This window comes from Macaca mulatta, chromosome 11 (assembly GCF_049350105.2).
Source record: "Macaca mulatta isolate MMU2019108-1 chromosome 11, T2T-MMU8v2.0, whole genome shotgun sequence".
Lineage (NCBI taxonomy): Eukaryota > Metazoa > Chordata > Mammalia > Primates > Cercopithecidae > Macaca > Macaca mulatta.
Window position 1 is genome coordinate 63807882 of NC_133416.1, and position 20213 is coordinate 63828094.

General features: G+C 50.4%; 2 protein-coding genes and 2 non-coding genes across 49 annotated transcripts in view; all 4 read right to left on the bottom strand.

Moving 5' to 3' along the window:
• BAZ2A (bromodomain adjacent to zinc finger domain 2A) overlaps positions 1-8234 on the bottom strand; it is a 43114-nt gene extending 34880 nt beyond the window's left edge. For 9 of the 46 annotated variants that reach the window (XM_077954569.1, XM_077954554.1, XM_077954562.1 and 6 more), the window contains exons 1-2: positions 8042-8234; positions 2943-3032 (exon numbers count right to left, since the gene is read on the bottom strand). Coding sequence is in view for 4 of the 46 variants with exons in the window: in XM_077954551.1 (XP_077810677.1) it covers positions 8042-8045 (4 nt within the window). In the remaining 42 variants the exon portion in view is untranslated. Of the gene's footprint in view, positions 1-2294; positions 2498-2942; positions 3093-6808; positions 7037-7841; positions 7927-8041 lie in introns of those variants that run through there. The other 37 variants (XM_077954568.1, XM_077954556.1, XM_077954561.1 and 34 more) reach the window with 11 other exon arrangements.
• A 1798-nt stretch (positions 8235-10032) lies between these two features.
• On the bottom strand, positions 10033-20109 carry ATP5F1B (ATP synthase F1 subunit beta). The gene is given in 10 exon segments (NM_001195494.1): positions 10033-10281; positions 11576-11777; positions 12764-12976; positions 16255-16377; positions 16479-16637; positions 17213-17397; positions 17643-17764; positions 18919-19093; positions 19309-19491; positions 19972-20109. Coding segments are annotated over 10 exon segments (1590 nt in total). The 5' UTR covers positions 20099-20109; the 3' UTR covers positions 10033-10180.
• LOC114671186 (small nucleolar RNA SNORD59) lies at positions 17490-17556 on the bottom strand. Its single transcript, XR_003721073.2, has one exon. It is a non-coding gene; the product is annotated as a small nucleolar RNA SNORD59 (small nucleolar RNA).
• On the bottom strand, positions 19166-19239 carry LOC114671185 (small nucleolar RNA SNORD59). The gene has a single exon (XR_003721072.1). It is a non-coding gene; the product is annotated as a small nucleolar RNA SNORD59 (small nucleolar RNA).
• Positions 20110-20213: the final 104 nt, after the last annotated feature.

Consider the following 20213-nt stretch of genomic DNA (forward strand, 5'->3'; position numbering starts at 1 on the left):
GCAATGAGCCATGATGGTACCACTGCACTCCAGCCTGGGCGTCGGAGTGAGACCCTATCTCAAAAAAAAAAAGAGAAAAGAAAAGAAAAGAGACCAGGCGTGGTGGCTCACACTTGTAATCCCTGCAGTTTGGGACGCCGAGGTGGGTAGATCACCTGAGGTCAGGAATTCAAGACCAGCCTGGCCAACATGATGAAACCCCATCTCTACTAAAAATAAAGAAATTAGCCAGATGTGGTGGCGGGCTCCTGTAATGCCAGCTACTCGGGAGGCTGAGGCAGGCGACTCGCTTGAACCCGGGAGGCAGAGGTTGCAGTAAGCCGAGATCATACCACTGCACTCCAGCCTGGGCGACAAGAGCAAAACTCCGTCTCAAAAAAAAAAAAAAAAAAAGAAAAGAAAGAAAAATAAAATTATGTGGCCAACTGTTGCCCCTAACCAAATCCAGTGTGCAACAAAATGCCTGGGGACATAGCACACAGTCCATCACTATATGTTACAGGAGAAATATCCTGGGATTATCAACTGAAAAGAAAGAAAAAAAAATCTGGGCACATGACTTCGCAGGGAACAGAGGAAATGCTTACCAATCTCCAAGAAGAATAAAAGGGGAGATGTTCTTTTATGGATTAAAGAGTAAGTCATATGATAACAAACTGTACTATTCTAATTAGCTGGTTCTGCAGAAGGTAGTATCTCCAGCACCCTCAGTTAAATAACAGGCTTCCCACAGGGGCTGCCCTTAGGCTAGAATCACCACTGAGGACCGAGTTCACCAATCTCAGTCTGTAAATCAGTCCCTACCCCCAACACACAAATCCATCTAATAGTTAAATCTTCCTCACAGCTTCCTCTTCCTCCACTTCTCAGAATCTATCCTTCTTTACAAGCTCCCTAGCTCAGGTGCTCTGCAATATAGAAACTGTCATAATAACTATACTAAGTAGGACCCCAAGAAGCTACTCGTGCCACAAAAGATCCCTAGTCTCCCTGACAGCTCTCTATGCTGAGGGAATTTGCATCACTTATATAGAGTGTACCCCGCTGGTAGGTAACTGAGTTTGTATCTCTATGACCTCTAGCTCAAGGGAAAACAAAACAAAACCAGACAGGAAGACAGAGATGTTCGGGAGGAGGGATTGGGATACGTGAGTCAACTGAAGTTGACTACTTCCAATTGACAAGTTTGCAAAAAAAAAAAAAAAAAGTCCAACGAAAGGTCTCTCGGACCACATGGTTGGCAAGATCCAAGCTTGCCCAGAAGGCTTCAGAAAATGAAACCAAATCTGATTAAAATGGACATTTCAAAACAACAAGACACGCAGCAGCAAACGCACAGCTGCCATTTCCCGGCCACTTCCTGCGGGAGGCTGGGGGAGGGGCTGTTTGTGTACAGATGGAGGTGCAAGCTATCCCCCTCCGTCTTCCCCCAAAGCAGACAAATCTCTCACTTCAATAAACCCTACAAAGGATAACTGCTATTGGCATTGCCTTCTTCTGAAAACTGGGAACACCGAGAAAGAAAGGGATGATGCGATATCACCTTTCTGCCACGGAAGCGGGGATCCCCTCACTGGGGAATCTCCTTGGAAAAAGGAATTCCTATTTATTCTTCCCTTCTGCCCCTCAGCCCAGCTCAAATTCAAAAGCCTCAGCGGAAGCCCTATCAACCTCCATCCCTGGAATGGGGTATTCTCCCGGGACGCGAGGGCCCCGAGCCAAGCGCAGCACCACCCTCAGCAAGGAAGGCCCTCTGCTGATCTCCACGCTCAAGAGAATGAGTGCGCTCCCCGAGGGAGACACCCTCAGACCCCTGGAAACCCCTTCCGCCCTCCACTCACCGCAGCCAAAACGCCCAGCTCCCTGCAAACGGAGCGTTTAACCCGCCAAGGGAACCCCTTCACCCACCACTCGCGCTCAGGCAATCCCCACCCCCACCCGAGGAGGTGGAGCCCCTCCCGGGGATTCCACCCCAAGTCCCCCATAGGAGTCATCTCCACCAGCCAGGTGGCTTCTCCGCCTCCTCACAGTCGTCGCCAGGAGCCCCTACAGCTCCTCCTGCCCCCGCGGCCCCATCCGGGGTCCTCAGCAGCCCCACCAGCCCTGTTCTCCTCCCAGACCCCAGGGCAAGGAGACCCTCGCCTCAGGTTGGATCCTCTCAGGAAATAAGCTCCAGTCGGCTTCCTGCCCCGGCGAGGTTCAAGCCGGCTCTGGAGCCTCTGTTCCCCGGGGGAAGTCTGGCATGAAAGTGGGGCTCTCTCCCCCTCAGGCCCCTGGCCACAGACCCCACAAACCTGAGGCAGCGGCGTCCAGCCAGGCTCGGGGCTCGTCTCTCCCCGGGTAACAGGCAGTTCACATGGCCGCGCTCCGGGCGCCAGAAGGGGTGGAGACGCCCGCTGGGGGAGGGGGTCTGGGGTCCGGGGTCCGGGAGGGGGGAGGGGGACGCGGCTCAACCGCGGGGCCCGAGAGGAGCCAACATGGCCGGCGGGGGAGGAGTGAGTCGCAGCCGGAGGGGGCGGAGAAGCCTCGGCCAGGAGAGAGTCTCCCCACGCGGCCTCCGCCACAGGGTCCTAAAGCCTGCCAGCCTCTCTTCCCGACCCGGACCTGGGTCCTAGCGCCGCTGTGTCTCCTGCAACCCTGGCCACCATGCCCACCTGGCAGCTCCCTCTGCACCCGCATCTCATGGCAGCAGTAGTCCTGCTTCACACAGGGCAAACTGAAAGGCGTGCCACAGTTCCAAGGTTAACCTAAAAGACTAGACCAAATGTCTAGGCCCAAAGGCATGTGCCACTTCTCTAACAAGCTGGTAGGGGGTGGGAGTCAGGGGAATTTCGGGGGCAGTTGTTTCCCAGGTAGGGTAATGGAAACGTGGAAATAGAAAGGTTACTCACTCAGGGCGCTAAAGGGATGGGGAAAGGCAAGAGAGTCTGCCACCCACTCACCTCTGTCCCTTCAGTGCTGCCTGGTCCTGCCTGGATCACCACTTTGCTGGCGACATCTGCAGGGTCCTGGTCACTGGAAAGGAAAGATTCCTGTGCGTAGGGGAAAGAAGGTTCGGCTCTGGAACCAGACAGCAAAGACCTGAGTGTAGCCTAAATGCAGTCAGAGAATTAAAGGATAAGCTGAAAACTAATCAGCAAAAAGATGTCACAAATGTCCACCCATTCTATAATTCTGGTAATTTTTTTCTGACAGGGCTACATAACTGTGTGAAAACTCAGAACAGAAAAGTAAAATCTAGCAGAGGACTAGAGTTTGGCTGTCACCTAAAATGTCTATTGCAGAGCCCCAGGATGAAGAACAGTGTCATATGATATTAGAGCTTAGAGAATTTCTAGTTCATCCTCTCCTTCATCAGATGAAGAAATTAAGACCCAAAGAGGTTCAATGACTTCTTCAAGGTCAAATAGTGGATAAAATATGACAAGAAAGTTAACCTGGTTTCCTTTCCTTGCAACTCAACACTCTGCAGGCTTCAAGATAATTCCCATTCAATTCAGTGCAACGCAGTTCTAGAAACAATGGCCTAAACTGTGCAAAGCTCAGGCTGCTGAATATTCTGGAAAAGCGACAGAGTGGGGATGATGAAACTCTGGCAAGTTGGGGGGGGGGGGTGTCAACAAATACATTTTCCTCTGGGGGTCTGAGGAGGAAAGAGATCTGAAAAATGGGCAGAGTTGGGGGGTGAGATCCATCAGTCTAGATGGGATTTCCTTACTCTACAGAGGGGTGGGCTCTTCCTGAGTTTTGGGGAAAGACTCCACCCCACCCCTCATCCCCTACAAATGGCTCAGAGAGGATAAGAAGGAAGCTAGCTTTAGCAAAGGCTCATAGAGTGTGTGGGCCACAGATAGAGAAGGTTAAGGGGGTTTCTCTTCCTCTCTCGAGATAAGTAGATTACCAGTGGAGGGAATAGGCAGGTGGAAACCAAAACCCTTCTCTCCTCCCTGTCGAAACAACAGATTTACAGGTCACCTTGGGGAAAAAAAAAATACTCCTCCAACAGCCTGCCGACCTCAAATCCCTGAGTAGGTGGAGGTCACACTCAGAGGAGAGGTTTCCTTCCTTCTAGAGAAAGGAGGGCTCTGGCAAACTTCTGCTAAGAAATGCCTCTCTATCCCCAAATAAAAAAGGCTGGGGAAGAAAGGCATAAAACTGACGCCTCAAGGGCGGCGGGATGGGGGTGGGGGTAAGGAAGCTGGTATCCCTTTTTCTTCCCTTCCCTTTTCCAGGGCAGACGAGGGAGGATCTTCCTACCTCCCGCTCCCAATCTTAAAGGGGGCCGGCCAGTCGGGTACTGGGCAGGCAGGGGAGGAGCCTGCGCCCGTCAGACGGGTGTAGCCACGCCCCTCCCCACACCCACATACACCCACCGCTGGCTCCTCTGTGCTCCGGAAGAGCCGGTTACTCCTGTGCCCCACTGACTGCCCCCACCCCTTCCGAGCCCCAGGCCTAGTCTCCAGGGCAACCTTTAGGACTATTCCAGCCAGGAGCGGCTGGGAGAGGGGTGTTGGATAGGAGAGGACCACCTGGGATTAGAAAAGAAAACGAGGTAGGATCCATTCTTCCCATCTGGTGCAAAGACTGCAATCATCTTCATCCCTCAATGAGACCCCCGCCTCATCTCATCTAATCAGGATCTTCCCTGCTCTGAGGAAGGATGAGGTTGGGGTGACAGTGTGCCCAACAGCTGGATGTTTACTTCCTGCTATAAGGCCTCCCATTCTACAGCTGTGCTTCTCCCCCCATCCAGAGGACAGAGGGCAGACTGACCCCAAATGTCCTCAAACATTCCTCAATCCCATCAGATGTGGCTGATCACCCACCCACCTCTCTTTGCCCCACCCATTTCCTTTCAGGAAGCTACTAGAAAGGGGAAGGGGCAAATGGTCATTTTATCAGCAACTTGTAAGGAGAGTCTCCAGGGAATAGGCTGAACCTCAAGCCAGGCCACTGGACTAGTAATGAAGAGAATGGGGAGGGACAAACTAGCACCTGCTCCCCATTTCTCACCCTCCTGTGTTCCTGCGGCACCTCCCTGACTCTGGGGTCAGCTGCCACGGTGCCTGGCTCCACTCTGGAGCCAGATGGCTGGGGCTGGGAGGAGGAAGAGAGAGAAGGGGATTCGTTTGCATCCCTCTACGTCCTTCCCTCTCCCCCACCAGATACTCCTGGCATCCAACCCCAAACACCACTGCTGAACACCCTCTCCTCCCCTCAGCACCCCCTCCAAACATGACTTAGAAGAGTCTGAAGCAGATCCTGACACCCAGTCCCCTAATTCTGGAGGTGAGGAGTGGGAAATGACAGAGCATAGCTAGGGACGCAGCTGGACTGGGGGCGGAGGGGGAATTCTCTAATGGAGGTGGGATAATTATTAAAGACCTCTCTTCCCCTCACTGGCTGAATGGATCATACTGTTAACAGGGTCTGTCTAGCAGGGAGATGGCTCTCAGCCGAGTAACCATTCTAGCTGGACACCCCCCCACACACACAAGTTAAAGCAAAAGTCTTCACCTTCTGTGTATTCTGGAAAGGCTAGATTCTCCTAATACATCACAAGGACCATACCCCTCCCCTTCTTTCCCCACTTTTTTTTTTTTTTTTTTTTTTGAGACAGTCTTGCTCTGTCGCCCAGGCTGGAGTGCAGTGTCGTGATTTCAGCTTGCTGCAACCTACACTTGCCAGGTTCAAGTGATTCTTGTGCCTCAACCTCCCGAGTAGCTGGGATTACAGGCACACGCCACCACGACCAGCTAATTTTTGTATATTTTGTAGAGACGGGGTTTTGCCATGTTGCCCAGGCTGGTTTAGAACTCCTGACCTCAAGTGATCTGCCCGCCTTGGCCTCCCAAAGTACTGGGATTACAGGCGAACACCACCCCACCCCGGCCCCTTTCTCCCCTTTAAGTCGACAGGTGGCTCCTCAGATTCGCACAGTCTTGTTTCCAAACTTCCCAATGGGATTCTCTATGGTGGTCCTGTAAGTTAGAGAAAGCCCCTATTTCCTAGGGAGCCGGGGGGCTTCCTTTGCACCGGAACAGAGAAGACTGGACTTCTCTTGCCTTCCTCATCGCCCCAACTCCCTTAGAGATTTAGCCCCAGCTCCCCACCCACTCTCTCCCAACCGTCCCTGAGGCCCTGAAGCACAAGATTCCGGCAGCGCCCTAGCCCCCAGCTCCCAGGTTCTGGGGGAGGGGCCTTCCTAGGCTGCACCGACCAACCCTAGGCCCAAGAGGAGAGCCCTTCCCACCTGGGCTCAGTAGGCGGTGCTGAGGTTGGACCCCAAGCTCCAGGAGATGTAGGGTGGGGTGAGGACTACAGAAAAGGTTTAGATGAGACTTAGCTGAACTTAAAGGGCTGAGAGGAGCAGGGGCAGATAGTGTTGTCGATGTTGCTCCCCCGCCCCCCTTACTACGGGGAAGGAGAGGAGTTGGGGTGGGTATCCCCCCTCCCATTGGGGTTAGGAAGGCGTGGGAAAGCGCTAGTTCCAGAGGGGAGGAGGCGAAACCCAGACCGCGGGAGATTTTTCTGGCGAGGAAGGCGCGGGGGAGGGGGAGATCCTGGGCCCAGAATAGGAAGGGTACTCGAGAGAGGATGGCGGAGAGGCGTGAGAAGCCTCCGGATTCCGGTCGCAAAGGATAGGGGAAAAATGGGCGAGTAGATAGTTCAGGGCAGAGAGGAAGGGCAGCTCCCTGAGGGGGAGAGTCAGATCCCGAATCCCGGGGCAGCAGGGATCCCGGGGCAGGATACCGCAGGAACGGCCCGCCAGGGGACTCCGGAGCTGGAGGTGGGTGCCGGGCCTCACCTGGAGCAGGGCCGGGCCGCGGGCGGCGGCGGCGGCAGCGGCGCAGGTGGCCGAGCCGGGCGGCGGCGGCGCCTCCTCCCCCAGCCCTGGGCCGGCGGCGGCGGAGGGGAGGAGGTGGTGCTTAAAGGGGCAGGAGCTACCGAGGTGAGGACAACCGCTCAGGAGAGCAGTCGCGAAGGATCCACTGGGGGAGAGGGAAGCGGGTGGCGTCTCCTAGGGGCCAGAACCAGGAAGGATCCCAGATGGGAGGAAGAGAACAGATCCCAGAAAGAGACAAACTTCTGCGGTGAAGTGGGGGATGGTGGTAGGTCCGAAAGGAAGGACTCGGGAAAGCTCTGCCCGCGCTGCCAGGGCACCAGCAAAGACCGCCTCACAAAGGTGGCCGGGGAAGGCAGCGAGAGCTACATGGGCTCCTAGGAGGCCCCTAGGGATGCAGGAGAGGGAACTCAAGGCCGAACCTGCTGGGGGTCACGCGCAGCGCCCTACTAGGTGAACAGGTTCCCCGTGTTTCAGCTCCTCAGGGCCCCATCCCTACAGCTGTGGGGCATTTGGAATCAGGAAGCTACGAGGGCAAAAACCTCCTATCCTCTCAACCTCAATCCTTCCTCCCACTCAGTGCCCTCAGTAACTGTAGTGTGGGGGCCATCAATAGCAGCCCTAGTGAGGCTGATGTGGGACCGCGAGAATCGACTTTGGTTCAGTTTTCCCCCAACCACCACCAACCTTGCTTCAGTCCCTGGGGCAACAGGAAGCAGCTGCTCAGTGCAGCCCCCACCTGAAGGTGGGTCAAGGTGGGGGAGGAGAGAAGGCAGACTTAAAAGGCCTTAGAAAAATGAGAGGGAGGGGAGGTACTTTCAAGACCTTCCAGCACTGCCAAAAGCGGGCTTTACTTTTATGGGGGCTAGCAGTGAGTACTGTCAAAATTTCCTTGAATCTCAACAGCTTAAATGGCGAGGAGCAGGGGCAATCCTCCACGGGGCGGCGGGGAGGGGGTTGGGAAAGCCCTGGCCTAAGGTGCGTCTGGGGCTCTTACTTAGAGCTGGGGCTTGCCCATACTCAGGATCCCGTGGTCGGCAGCCTCGCCAGCTGAGCCCTTCCCCCCCGTCCCCCAGAGTCCTGTTTCCTCTCCTTCACCCCCCAAATGAGCAAAGGTTAGGCCCCACCCCTGCTGAGTCAGCCAGGGAGGGAGTAGGCATCCCTCAGGCCTTCCCCGGGGCTGGTCCCCATACTCACCCATGTCAGGCTGGCAGGGCTCGAGGTTGGGACCACCCAGCTCCTCACTGTCCTTGGGCCCCCACTTCACGTGAAGGCTGGTGTTGGATCCTTCCAAACTGTGAGCTGGGAACTAGCAACAATCAAAAAGCCAGTGTATGCTTCCTGCGAACCACACAGCCTGAACTGCTGTAGGGTGATGTCCCTGTGTGACAGACTGGGTGGGGAGGGAGGAGGGAAGGGCGGGGCCTTCTCTGGGTGGAGAGAGGGAGGAGGCGAGGACAGGGCAGACCAGGAGAAATATGGAGGAAGGTTAGAGCTGTGTTGACACTCCAGTGGCGTGGTAGAAGAGGCGGGCAAAGGGGGAAGGAAATAAATAGTTGCAGCTACTGAGAGGGAGAAGGTTCTCGATAAACGCTGAAGGACGTGAACGTGTTGGGGGGAAGGGGTGGAGGGATGCAAAAGACCTTTAGGATTTCAGTTCCCAGGTCTGTATCGGGTGACGTGAGAAAACAAAGCAGAAAGGGCTGACCTGTACGCTAGGGCTTTTTCTACCAGCTTCTTACCCACTCCAGAGTCAGGACCTAGAGGAAGTGTCCCCACCCCCATAACTCAGCATTTCCCCAAATCCAAGCTTTTCTGGGAGCAAACTACCAGCACAAGCAGCTCAGGGGCTCCACCTTCTGTCCAGATCATGACACAGTAGAGACTGCGGGAGAGGCTGCTGCCAAGGACGTCATAGGCAGATGGAAGGAAGCTTAGAGGCCCCTACTCCACCCCTGGCGCCGCGCCAAAAAGCCCTCCCCAACCTTCAGCCCCCAGGGGCCTCTGAATTGGGAGCTCAGCTTGTCCCCGCCCAGCTTCTACCTAACTTGATGGCCTCAGCGGGTGGAGCTTATAGATGCAGGCTCCTCCCCAGGACAAAAGCCCCAGCTGGTCTGTAAACAGTCCTTAACTGAGAGCCACATCCCAGCAAATGGCCTTCGTGGATTTGAAAATGGGATCAGAGTTATTGCAGAGTCTCCAGTGCTACCGCGAGAGGGCAGTAGGATGAGTCTGGTCCCGGAAAAGAACACAAGGGGAACCCAATCCGACCTTGCAAGCTTCTTTTAAATTGAAATGGTGAAATACACCTTCTACCCCTGCACCTTTCAGTAGGCTAAAATGAAAGGAAAATAACCTAACTTCATTAGTTTAGAAGCCCAAGCCAGCAACCCTGAAAATTGCTATTCCCTTGAGATTCTCTTTTCTGGACTTTCATAAGGGATCTTCACAGAGGGTGAACTAGGCCTCATATGCCTCTGCATAGCCGCAAGCAATCACAAGCAACTTTTATTTAGACTTGCCCAAAATGTCAGGAAGTATTTCAGTACGCTTTCTGAAGACATGAAGGCCTAACCAAGATGTAGAGAACCATTTTGATTCAATTTTAACAAAGATCAGTATTCATCACTATTTCTTGAAAATTCATTAAACTCAGATTAACCCCTGGAAATCGGTTACTTCTAAAACGAGTTTTTCCCAATATGCCCTTCAAAAAAGACCTATTTTTAACCAAGAAGTAGGGATGTGCCACATGAAATAGAGGCCCAAAAAAAAAAAAAAAAACCAAAAAAAAACCCATCAATTTGTATTGAACTAAAGGCCCCAAACTGAGGCCCTACTAAGATCACACTACCCAAAGGAAACCCCGCATGAGAGGTACGATTGCCCATCAACAAAAGAGAATGGCTAGTTTTAAGCACCGATTTCAAACATACATGGCCCACTTCAAGCTGAACCTGCTTCTTATAGCCACTCTAAAAATCTAATTGTTGAAAATAGTGCTGGTGATGTGAGACTGCATACACCTGTAGCCCCAGCTACTCAGGAGACTGAGGTGGGAGATCTGGAGCCCAGGAGTCGGAGACCAGTCTTGGCAACACAGCCAGACACCGTGTCTCTAAAACTAAAACTAAATACATAACCCTTGAGTGTTGACTATGTTGTCAGAACCAAGAGAATCAGACAAATTCTGAGGGGTGTACATTTTATTGGAAACCTTAAATACCGTTCAGACAGAATATATCTTCAATCAAGGCTCTTGTGCAGCCAACACAGATAAATGAAGCTTTTTGGGTTAGGGGCAAGGAGAGGGACAGTACAGAGGACAAGGACCCCTCACGACGCATGCTCTTCAGCCAGCTTATCAGCTTTTGCCACAGCTTCTTCAATGGGTCCCACCATATAGAAGGCCTGTTCTGGGAGATGGTCATATTCACCTGTATGACGGGGAAAAAAAAAAAGTAAGAAGTGGAGGGATATCAATTTTCTGCATCGTGTAACATTCCTTACCACTTGAGGCCATCAGTTAGAATGTGATGACTTAAGGTCATCTTAGAAAGCTTAAATTGGCCGGGCGCGGTGGCTCAAGCCTGTAATCCCAGCACTTTGGGAGGCCGAGACGGGCGGATCACGAGGTCAGGAGATCGAGACCATCCTGACTAACACAGTGAAACCCCGTCTCTACTAAAAATACAAAAAAACTTAGCCGGGCGAGATGGCAGGCGCCTGTAGTCCCAGCTACTCGGGAGGCTGAGGCAGGAGAATGGCGTAAACCCGGGAGGCGGAGCTTGCAGTGAGCTGAGATCCGGCCACTGCACTCCAGCCTGGGTGACAGAGCGAGACTCTGTCTCAAAAAAAAAAAAAAAAAGAAAGCTTAAATTTTCCTCACAAATCAAATTTACGAGACATGATACAGTATGAATTAAGAACACATGGGTCAGGCATAGTGGCTCACACCTGTAATCCCAGCACTTCGGGAGGCCAAGGCGGGCGGATCACCTAAGGTCAGGAGTTTGAGACAAGTCTGGCCAACATGGTGAAACCCCATGGCTACTAAAAATACAAAAATTATGCATGGTGGTGTGTGCCTGTAATCCCAGCTACTTGGATGGTTGAGGCTGGAGTATCACCTGAACCTGGGAGGTGGAGGTTGCAGTCAGTCACGATTGCACCAGTGTACTCCAACCTGGGCGAGAGACTCAGTCTCAGAAAATACGTATAAAATAAAAGGGAGCTAAAGCATCAAGTAACAAATCACAAATTAAATGCAGAGTATTTTTTTTTTGAGACGGAGTCTTGCTCTGTCCCCCAGGCTGGAGTGCAGTGGCGCGATCTCGGCGCACTGCAAGCTCCACCTCCCGGGTTCACGCCATTCTCCTGCCTCAGCCTCCCCTACAGGTGCCCGCCGCCACGCCCGGCTAATTTTTTTGTATTTTTAGTAGATATGGGGTTTCACCGTTAGCCAGGATGGTCTCAATCTCCTGACCTCGTGATCCACCTGGCTTGGCCTCCCAAAGTGCTGGGATTATAGGTGTGAGCCACCGCGTCCGGTCATGTAGAGTATTTTCAAACAAAAGTAATGGGAAAGTTTGTTTTTTAATTTAAAATATAATTAGGCATAGTATATTATATATTGCTTGATGGTCGTTGGAATGGGACCACAGCACAGTAAACATTCAAGATTTTGGCTTTTCTGTGATCTTATGTTCAGCTTTGTACTCAAAATCTCACCTGCCAAAATCTGCTGGAATCCTTTGATGGTCTCCTTCAGGGGTACCAGCTTCCCCATATGACCTGTGAAGACCTCAGCAACCTGGAATGGCTGAGACAAAAAACGCTGTATTTTCCGTGCACGGGACACAGTCAACTTGTCTTCCTCAGAAAGTTCATCCATACCCAGGATGGCAATGATATCCTGGAGGGATTTGTAGTCCTATGAGAAAAAAGAAGCCTGAGTTAAGTACTCTCATTCCTTTAATTTGGACAAGCTAACAAAGGGAAAGTTACATGCTAGGGGGCAGAGAGGGTGGTGGTGGTATGAGGACCCTCAGCCAAGAAAGATTAGTGTCTTTCTTGTTCTCCATAGTCCTAGTTTGGTGCTGTTAGAAAAATACTGCATTCCACCGGGCACGGTGGCTCACACCTGTAATCCCAGTATTTTGAAAGGCTGAGGTGGGCAGATCACAAGGTCAAGAGTTCAAGACCAGCCTGACCAACTGGTGAAACCGTCTCTACTAAAAATAGAAAAATTAGCTGGGTGTGGTGGCACGCGCCTGTAATCCCAGGTACTCAAGAGGCTGAGGCAGGAGAATCGCTTGAACCTGGAAGGCGGAGGTTGCAGTGAGCCAAGATGGCGCCACTGCACTCCAGCTTCAGCGACAGAGACGCCATCTCAAAAAAAAAAAGAAAAATATTGCATGCCACAGCGTTAAGTACCTGGAAACTCAAGAGACCTCATTAGCTCTCACTAGCAATTGCTAGCCTCAACTTTCCTTGCTCCAAAACAAATCACACAAATCACTAAGAAAGATCCAGTCCTGGCCGGGCGCGGTGGCTCAAGCCTGTAATCCCAGCACTTTGGGAGGCCGAGACGGGCGGATCACGAGGTCGGGAGATCGAGACCATCCTGGCTAACACGGTGAAACCCCGTCTCTACTAAAAAAATACAAAAAACTAGCCGGGCGAGGTGGCGGACGCCTGTAGTCCCAGCTACTCGGGAGGCTGAGGCAGGAGAATGGCGTGAACCCGGGAGGCGGAGCTTGCAGTGAGCTGAGATCCGGCCACTGCACTCCAGCCTGGGCGACAGAGCGAGACTCCGTCTCAAAAAAAAAAAGAAAAGAAAGATCCAGTCCTAATACAGTCCCCACAATCCCTCTTTTTAACTTTCCAGACAGTGATCCCACATAGTAATATACTCACCTGCAGGATTTTTTGCACCCCACGGGCAACATCGTAATGCTCACTGCCAACAATGTTGGGATCCATGATGCGAGAGGTGGAGTCTAGAGGATCCACAGCTGGATAGATGCCCAGCTCAGCAATGGCACGTGACAGTACAGTGGTAGCATCCAAATGGGCAAACGTAGTAGCAGGAGCAGGGTCAGTCAAGTCATCAGCAGGCACATAGATAGCCTAAAATGAGATCCCATGAAGTACAGCAGGAACCAAAGTAAATTTTTTTTTGTTAAAAAGTATCTTTTTTTTTTTTTTTTTTTTTTTTTGAGACAGAGTCTCGCTTAGTCGCCCAGGCTGGAGTGCAATGGCGCGATCTCGGCTCACTGCAAGCTCCGCCTCCCGGGTTCACGCCATTCTCCTGCCTCAGCCTCCCAAGTAGCTGGGACTACAGGAGCCCGCTGCTTCGCCTGGTTAATTTTTTGCATTTTTAGTAGAAGCGGGGTTTCACCGTGTTAGCCAGGATGGTCTCGATCTCCTGACCTCGTGATCCGCCCGCCTCGGCCTCCCAAAGTGCTGGGATTACAGGCGTGAGCCACCGCGCCTGGCCATATCTTTTTTTTTTTTGAGACAGGGTCTTGCTCTGTTGCCCAGGCTGGAGTGCAGTGACGCAATCTCGGCTCACCGCAACCTCTGCCTCCCGGATTCAAGCAATTCTCTGCCTCAGCTTCCCGAGTGGCTGGGACTACAGGTGCCCACCACCACATCCGGCTAATTTTTTTGTACTTTTAGTAGAGATGGGGTTTCACCATCTTGGCCAGGCTAGTCTTGAACTCCTGACCTCGCGATCCACCCGCCTTGGCCTCCCAAACTGCTGGGATTATAGGTGTGAGCCACCACGCCCAGCAAACCAAAGTAATTTTACTTAAGCCATCCCCCTTTCTGACGTATCTTTACCATCTCATTCCATTTAGCACTCCAAAGACCCTTCTTAGCACCCCTAATACCTGCTGAATAAGCTGACAGATTATCTGGTCTCTCAGCCATGATGGAAGAATTTTTAATATCATTCTTTTTGCTCTTCATCTTGTATTTTAACTCTATTTTAATAATACCCACTTTTAGAATTAAAAACATGAAGCTGGGGGTGGGGCACGGTGGCTCACGCCTGTAAAACTAGCACTTTGGGAGACCAAGGCAGGCAGATCACGAGATCAGTTCGAGACCAGCCTGACCAACATGGTAAAACCCCGTCTCTACTAAAAAAAAAAAAAATACAAAAATTAGCCAGGCGTGGTGGCGCATGCCTGTAATTCCAGCTACGCAGGAGGCTGAGGCAGGTGAATCGCTTGAACCTGGGAGGTGGAGGTTATAGCGAGCCAAGATCGTGCCACTGCACTCTAGCCTAGGCGACAGACTGTCTCAAAAAGCCAGGCGCAGTGGCTCATGCCTGTAAGCCCAACACTTTGGGAGGCTGAGTCGGGCAGATCACCTGAGGTCAGGAGTTCAAGACCAGCCTGACTAACATGGTGAAACCCTGTCTCTATTAAAAATACAAAAATTAACTGGGTCTGGTGTTGGGTGCCTATGATCCCTGCTACTCAGGAGGCTGAGACAAAGGAATCACCTGAACCCAGGAGGTGGAGGTTGCAGTGAGGCAAGATCGCGCGCGCCCACTGCACTCCAGCCTGGGCAATGAGAGTGAAACTCCATCTCAAAAAAAAAAAAAAAAAAAAAAAAAAAAAGAATTAAAAACAAGAAGAAAAAACTTCTTGCACAATAGTTCATTAAATTGAATCATGAAAAGTTTCTACAGTTTAGCCATGTTCTTACTATACATAAAATTTATGGGCCGGGCGCGGTGGCTCAAGCCTGTAATCCCAGCACTTTGGGAGGCCGAGACGGGCGGATCACAAGGTCAGGAGATCGAGACCAGCCTGGCTAATACGGTGAAACCCCGTCTCTACTAAAAAAATACAAAAAACTAGCCGGGTGAGGTGGCGGGCGCCTGTAGTCCCAGCTACTCGGGAGGCTGAGGCAGGAGAATGGCGTAGACCCGGGAGGCGGAGCTTGCAGTGAGCTGAGATGCGGCCACTGCACTCCAGCCTGGGCGACAGAGCGAGACTCTGTCTCAAAAAAAAAAAAAATTTATGTAATTTTACTATATATCCCATCTATATATATTTGAAAATGTATACTACATTAATGCAGTAATTTTTTTTTTTTTTTTAGATGGAGTATCTCTCTGTCGCCCAGGCTGGAGTGCAGTGGTGCAATCTCAGCTCACCACAACCTCCTGCAACCTCCGCCTCCCAGGTTCAAGCAATTCTCCTGCCTCAGCCTCCCGAGTAGCTGGAACTACAGGCAGGTGCCACCACACCCAGCTAATCTTTTGTATTTTTAGTAGAGATGGGGTTTCACTGTGCTAGTCAGGATGGTCTGGATTTCCTGACCTCATGATCCACCTGCCTTGGCCTCCCAAAGTGCTAGAATTATAGGCATGAGCCACTGCACCCAGCCCTAATACAGTAAATATTTAATGCTAAGTTCCCATATAGCTCTGGACTCCCCTTAGACTAGAAACCATTGCTTTGTGATCTACATTTAAATGTATACCTTCATTTATGTTTTTTTTGAGACAGAGTCTTACTCTGTCGCCCAAGCTGGAGTGCAGTGCCCCAATCTTGGCTCACTGCAACCTCCGGGATTCAAACGATTCTCCTGCCTCAGCCCCCCGACTAGCTGGGATTACTAGCGCACACCACTACGCCTGGCTAGTTTTTTGTAGTTTTAGCAGAGACGGGGTTTCACTATGTTGGCCAAGCTGGTTTCGAACTCCTAACCTCAAGTGATTCACCTGCCTCGGTCTCCAAAAGTGCTAAGATTACAGGCGTGAGCCACCCCGCCCAACCTACCTTCAATTATTTTGGGTATTTCTTAACCTTTTAGGGTCTTTAACATGCACACACACAGACTTTTACACATTATTCCAGGGAGCTCATGAACCCCAGTTAACAGACCTTTTTGAGATGTAAATAACTAAGTTATTTATTTATTTGAGACGGAGTCTCACCCTGTTGCCCAGGCTGGAGTGCAATGGCGCGATATCAGCTCACTGCAACCTCTGCCTCCGGGATTCAAGCGATTCTCCTGCCTCAGCCTCTGAGTAGCTGGGATTACAGGCGTCCGCCACCATGCCCGGCTAATTTTTTATATCTTTAGTAGAGACAGGGTTTCAGCATGTTGGCCAGGCTGGTCTCTAACTCCTGACCTCATGATCTGCCCACCTCGGCCTCCCAAAGTGTAGGGATTACAGGCGTGAGCCACCACGCCTGGCCCAATAAGTTTTATACATCTCTCTACATACATTTTTTTTTTAGATAGGGTCTCGCTTTGTTCCCCAGGCTGATCTCTTGGGCTCAAGCAATCTTCCCGCCTCAGCCTCCTCAGTAGCTGAGATGCACCACTGCACCCCGCCTTTCTACAAATCACATCTTCATCTATGTAATTTTTGTTACCTGTACAGAGGTGATAGATCCCTTCTTGGTAGTGGTAATTCTTTCCTGCATAGTACCCATGTCAGTGGCGAGGGTAGGCTGATAGCCCACGGCAGAAGGGATTCTGCCCAATAATGCAGACACCTAAAAGAAAAAAAGGTCTTAGGCGTCTACATCCTTAGCCTCATCTGAATAGCTCCAAAGAAAGGCCAAATGAACCAGGTCCTCTCAAGCTTCCCTCTTACCTCTGAACCAGCCTGGGTGAAGCGAAAGATATTATCAATAAATAGCAGTACATCTTGACCTTCTTGGTCTCTGAAGTATTCAGCCACAGTCAGTCCAGTAAGAGCTACCCGGGCACGAGCACCAGGTGGTTCATTCATTTGACCATATACCAGCGCTACCTGCAGTAATCATACATAGATCGTAAAACCTGACAAAGGAGTAGAGAAGCCACATACTGAAGGTTCCCAAATTGGAGAAATGACCACAGATCCTTTCTCAGAAGGTGTCAACATTTTTGTGTGCAAGTTTCTTTTCCCTATTAGAGATGCAGTTCAAAACAAAAAAAGACAGCTTCTTACATTACTAAGGCAAAACTATAGTAGAAAGGAAATAAAAACCTTTTCAAATTAAGTGAAAAGTACAAAATAGGCTTAGCTGAAACGTATGTACCATGTCCAATCCACCCCTCCCAAAATTAGCTTTCAAATGATGGGACTACCTACCAAAAAGAAAACCTGGAAATGTTATTTAATGTCAGTATCAAAGAGAACAGAAAATGTCCACTAGTGTATTGGAAGCTGGGGGGAAAACACTAACAGATTTCCTTTGTAGGTCCTGGGACACTAAAATGAAAATATTAAAATTATTTTAAAAAGAAAAAAAAACATCAAATAGAAAATAAAGAACATGGCTTCAGTTGGCAATAGTTTCCTGGCATAACTACCATGTGGACGTCAATCAGCTCAATGCTGACCTTAGAGGTGGCATCTTTTAAGTTGATAACACCAGATTCAATCATTTCATGGTATAAATCATTGCCTTCACGGGTCCTCTCACCAACACCAGCAAACACAGAGTAACCACCATGGGCTTTGGCGACATTGTTGATTAACTCCATGATCAGTACAGTCTTGCCAACTCCGGCACCACCAAAAAGCCCTATAAGAGGTTGAAAAGAAAGAATATTTAAGAGTTCTGCTTTCCTAAATAAGCAAACTTCCAAAAAAGGAATTGCTTCCTTCCATCCTATTCCTTCTCAGAAATTGCATATGGCTTCAGCTAACTCCGAAGAATGAAAGAATGTACTCATCAGTGAGGAATAGATGTCAATATCCACTCGTAACAGTGTATGAGTTTTTCCTCCCATATTAGGTTTGGAAAATATGTACCCTTTAATAACATACCAATTTTGCCACCCTTGGCATAGGGAGCTAGCAGATCCACAACCTTGATACCAGTCACCAGAATTTCCTGCTCAACACTCATTTCCATGAACTCTGGAGCCTCAGCATGAATGGCAGCAAATCTGTAAAAGTAGAAGAGAGGATTGGTATCTATTCACCTTGTTGAAAGCAAATGATAATCTTATATATCCTTCCCTATCAACTCTCAAGTCCATCCCTTTACTTAAGGAACCACAGTCTTATCTCCCCTTTGTTGTATAAATTAGATCAACTATCATCCAGGATCTAACCCAACTTTCTGCAATAAAGAAAATCATTATCTTAGGGAACAATAATCCCATTCCCTTACTTTAACTGTCATAAATTTTTCATTTTACTGAGCCTTAACCTAACAGCATTCCCTCACATAGCAATAGCAAATACAAAAACCTACAAGTTTTGGAGACTCCTAAACCTAAGCAGTAAGAGCAAGTCTTTTTTTTTTTTTTTTTTTTTTTTTTTTTTTTTTGACGCGGAGTCTTGCTCTGTGCCCCAGGCTGGAGTGCAGTGGCGCGATCTCGGCTCACTGCAAGCTCCGCTCCCCCGGGTTCACGCCATTCTCCTGCCTCAGCCTCCCGAGTAGCTGGGACTACAGGCGCCCGCCACCTCGCCCGGCTAATTTTCTTGTATTTTTAGTAGGGACGGGGTTTCACCGTGTTAGCCAGGATGGTCTCGATCTCCTGACCTCATGATCCGCCCGTCTCGGCCTCCCAAAGTGCTGGGATTACAGGCTTGAGCCACCGCGCCCGGCCAAGAGCAAGTCTTAAAAATACTCAACTAGCCGGGCGCAGTGGGTCATGTCTGTTATCCCAGCACTTTGGGGGGCCGAGGTGGGTGGATCACCTGAAATCAGGAGTTCGAGACCAGCCTGGCCAACATGGTGAAACCCCGTCTGTACTAAAAATACAAAAATTAGCCAGGCATGGTGGCATGCACCTGTAATCCCAACTACTCAGGAGGCTGAGGCAGGAGAATCGCTTGAACCCAGGAGGTGGAGGTTGCAGTGAGTCGAGAGCAAAACTCCTTCTCAAACAAAAAAAAAAAACCCTCAAGTAGTAGGTTTTTGTCAATCAGAAATTCTGCATCCTAATTTCTTCAGGTGAAACTGCGCTGTGTGATTTTAATAATCGAAGGTATCAGAAGACAAATTCTGCTTTATGAGAATGTGTCACCTTAATGTGTAAAACTGCAAATAACATAAGTTTCTTCGTCCACAGATGCATTAAGAGCAACTTACTGTTTGGTTTTGATGGGACCTCTTTCATCAATAGGTTCTCCAATAACATTCATGATTCTGCCCAAAGTCTCAGGACCAACAGGAATTTTGATTGGTGCACCAGAATCCAGTACTTTCTGGCCTCTAACCAAGCCTTCCGTACCATCCATAGCAATAGTCCTTACTGTGCTCTCACCTGTTAGATACAGGCATTGCAGGGTTATACATTAAGTAAAAATTGGTATCAAGACCTAAGTCGACCAAGACTCCTTCTCAGTACCTAAATGCGGCTTCAGCAAACTCAGAAGAACGAAAGTCATTTTGATAAAATCATCACAGAGGGAGACAGCTTGGTTTTTGGGATACTTGGGCTACACAAGGTCTTTACTATTCCTAATAAATTCTACTTACCCAAATGCTGGGCCACCTCCAAAACCAGTCTGGTCTCCCTGCCTTGCACTTCCAGGGCATTTAGAATTGGTGGTAGTCCCTCATCAAACTGGACGTCCACCACTGCGCCAATGACCGCCACGATGCGCCCGGTGGCGGCGCCCGCTTTTGGCGAAGGAGATGTTTGCGCCGCATAGTCCCTGACTAATAGACAAAAGATATAGGAAGGAACTGGGGTCAGTACAGTAAAAGGTTATCGGAAGCCAAGATTTACACAATAAGAGGAAAACTCAGCCGAAGTCAGGCCTCTTTCCGCTTGTACGGAAGGCGTGTCCAAGAGGGAAGGCCGCGCAGCGATCGATAAAGCGCCTGCACAGCCTTCCCATCCGCATGCACAATAACCCATTTTTCGAGAGTTCAATATCCCTATTCAACCGGAAGGTCAACGCACCTGCCCGCACCTTTTCCGTCACACAAAGAACTTTATACAGAACGGGACAGAGCTGGGTCAAAGAAACATTCTATGGGTGTCCCATTCTTGTTCTCCTGCCATTAGAGAACAAAATGCGGCTCCAGGCATACTTTTAGCACCACGGATCCCTTAGGCCCGAGCTACCATCGTTCCCCGGCTCAAGGTCATGGGGCGGCAAAATGGAACTTCAGCTCCTAGAGAAAAGCACTTACCAGGATGGACCGCCGTCGGAGCGGCCCGCAGTAAGAGTTGAGCTGGGGGTAGCGACGCTGAAGGAGTGAGTCCCCGCAAGGCCCCGGAGGCCGAAGCAGTGGCCACACGACCCACAAGACCCAACATGGCGGAGTCCGGGTGGAGACTGATTGCTGCAGCAACCCCCGCCGCCTGCTCTCCTGCAGTTGGGGCGAGGCCTACGCTGCTGTAGGCAGGTCCATTGGGTAAATTGGCTGCTCAT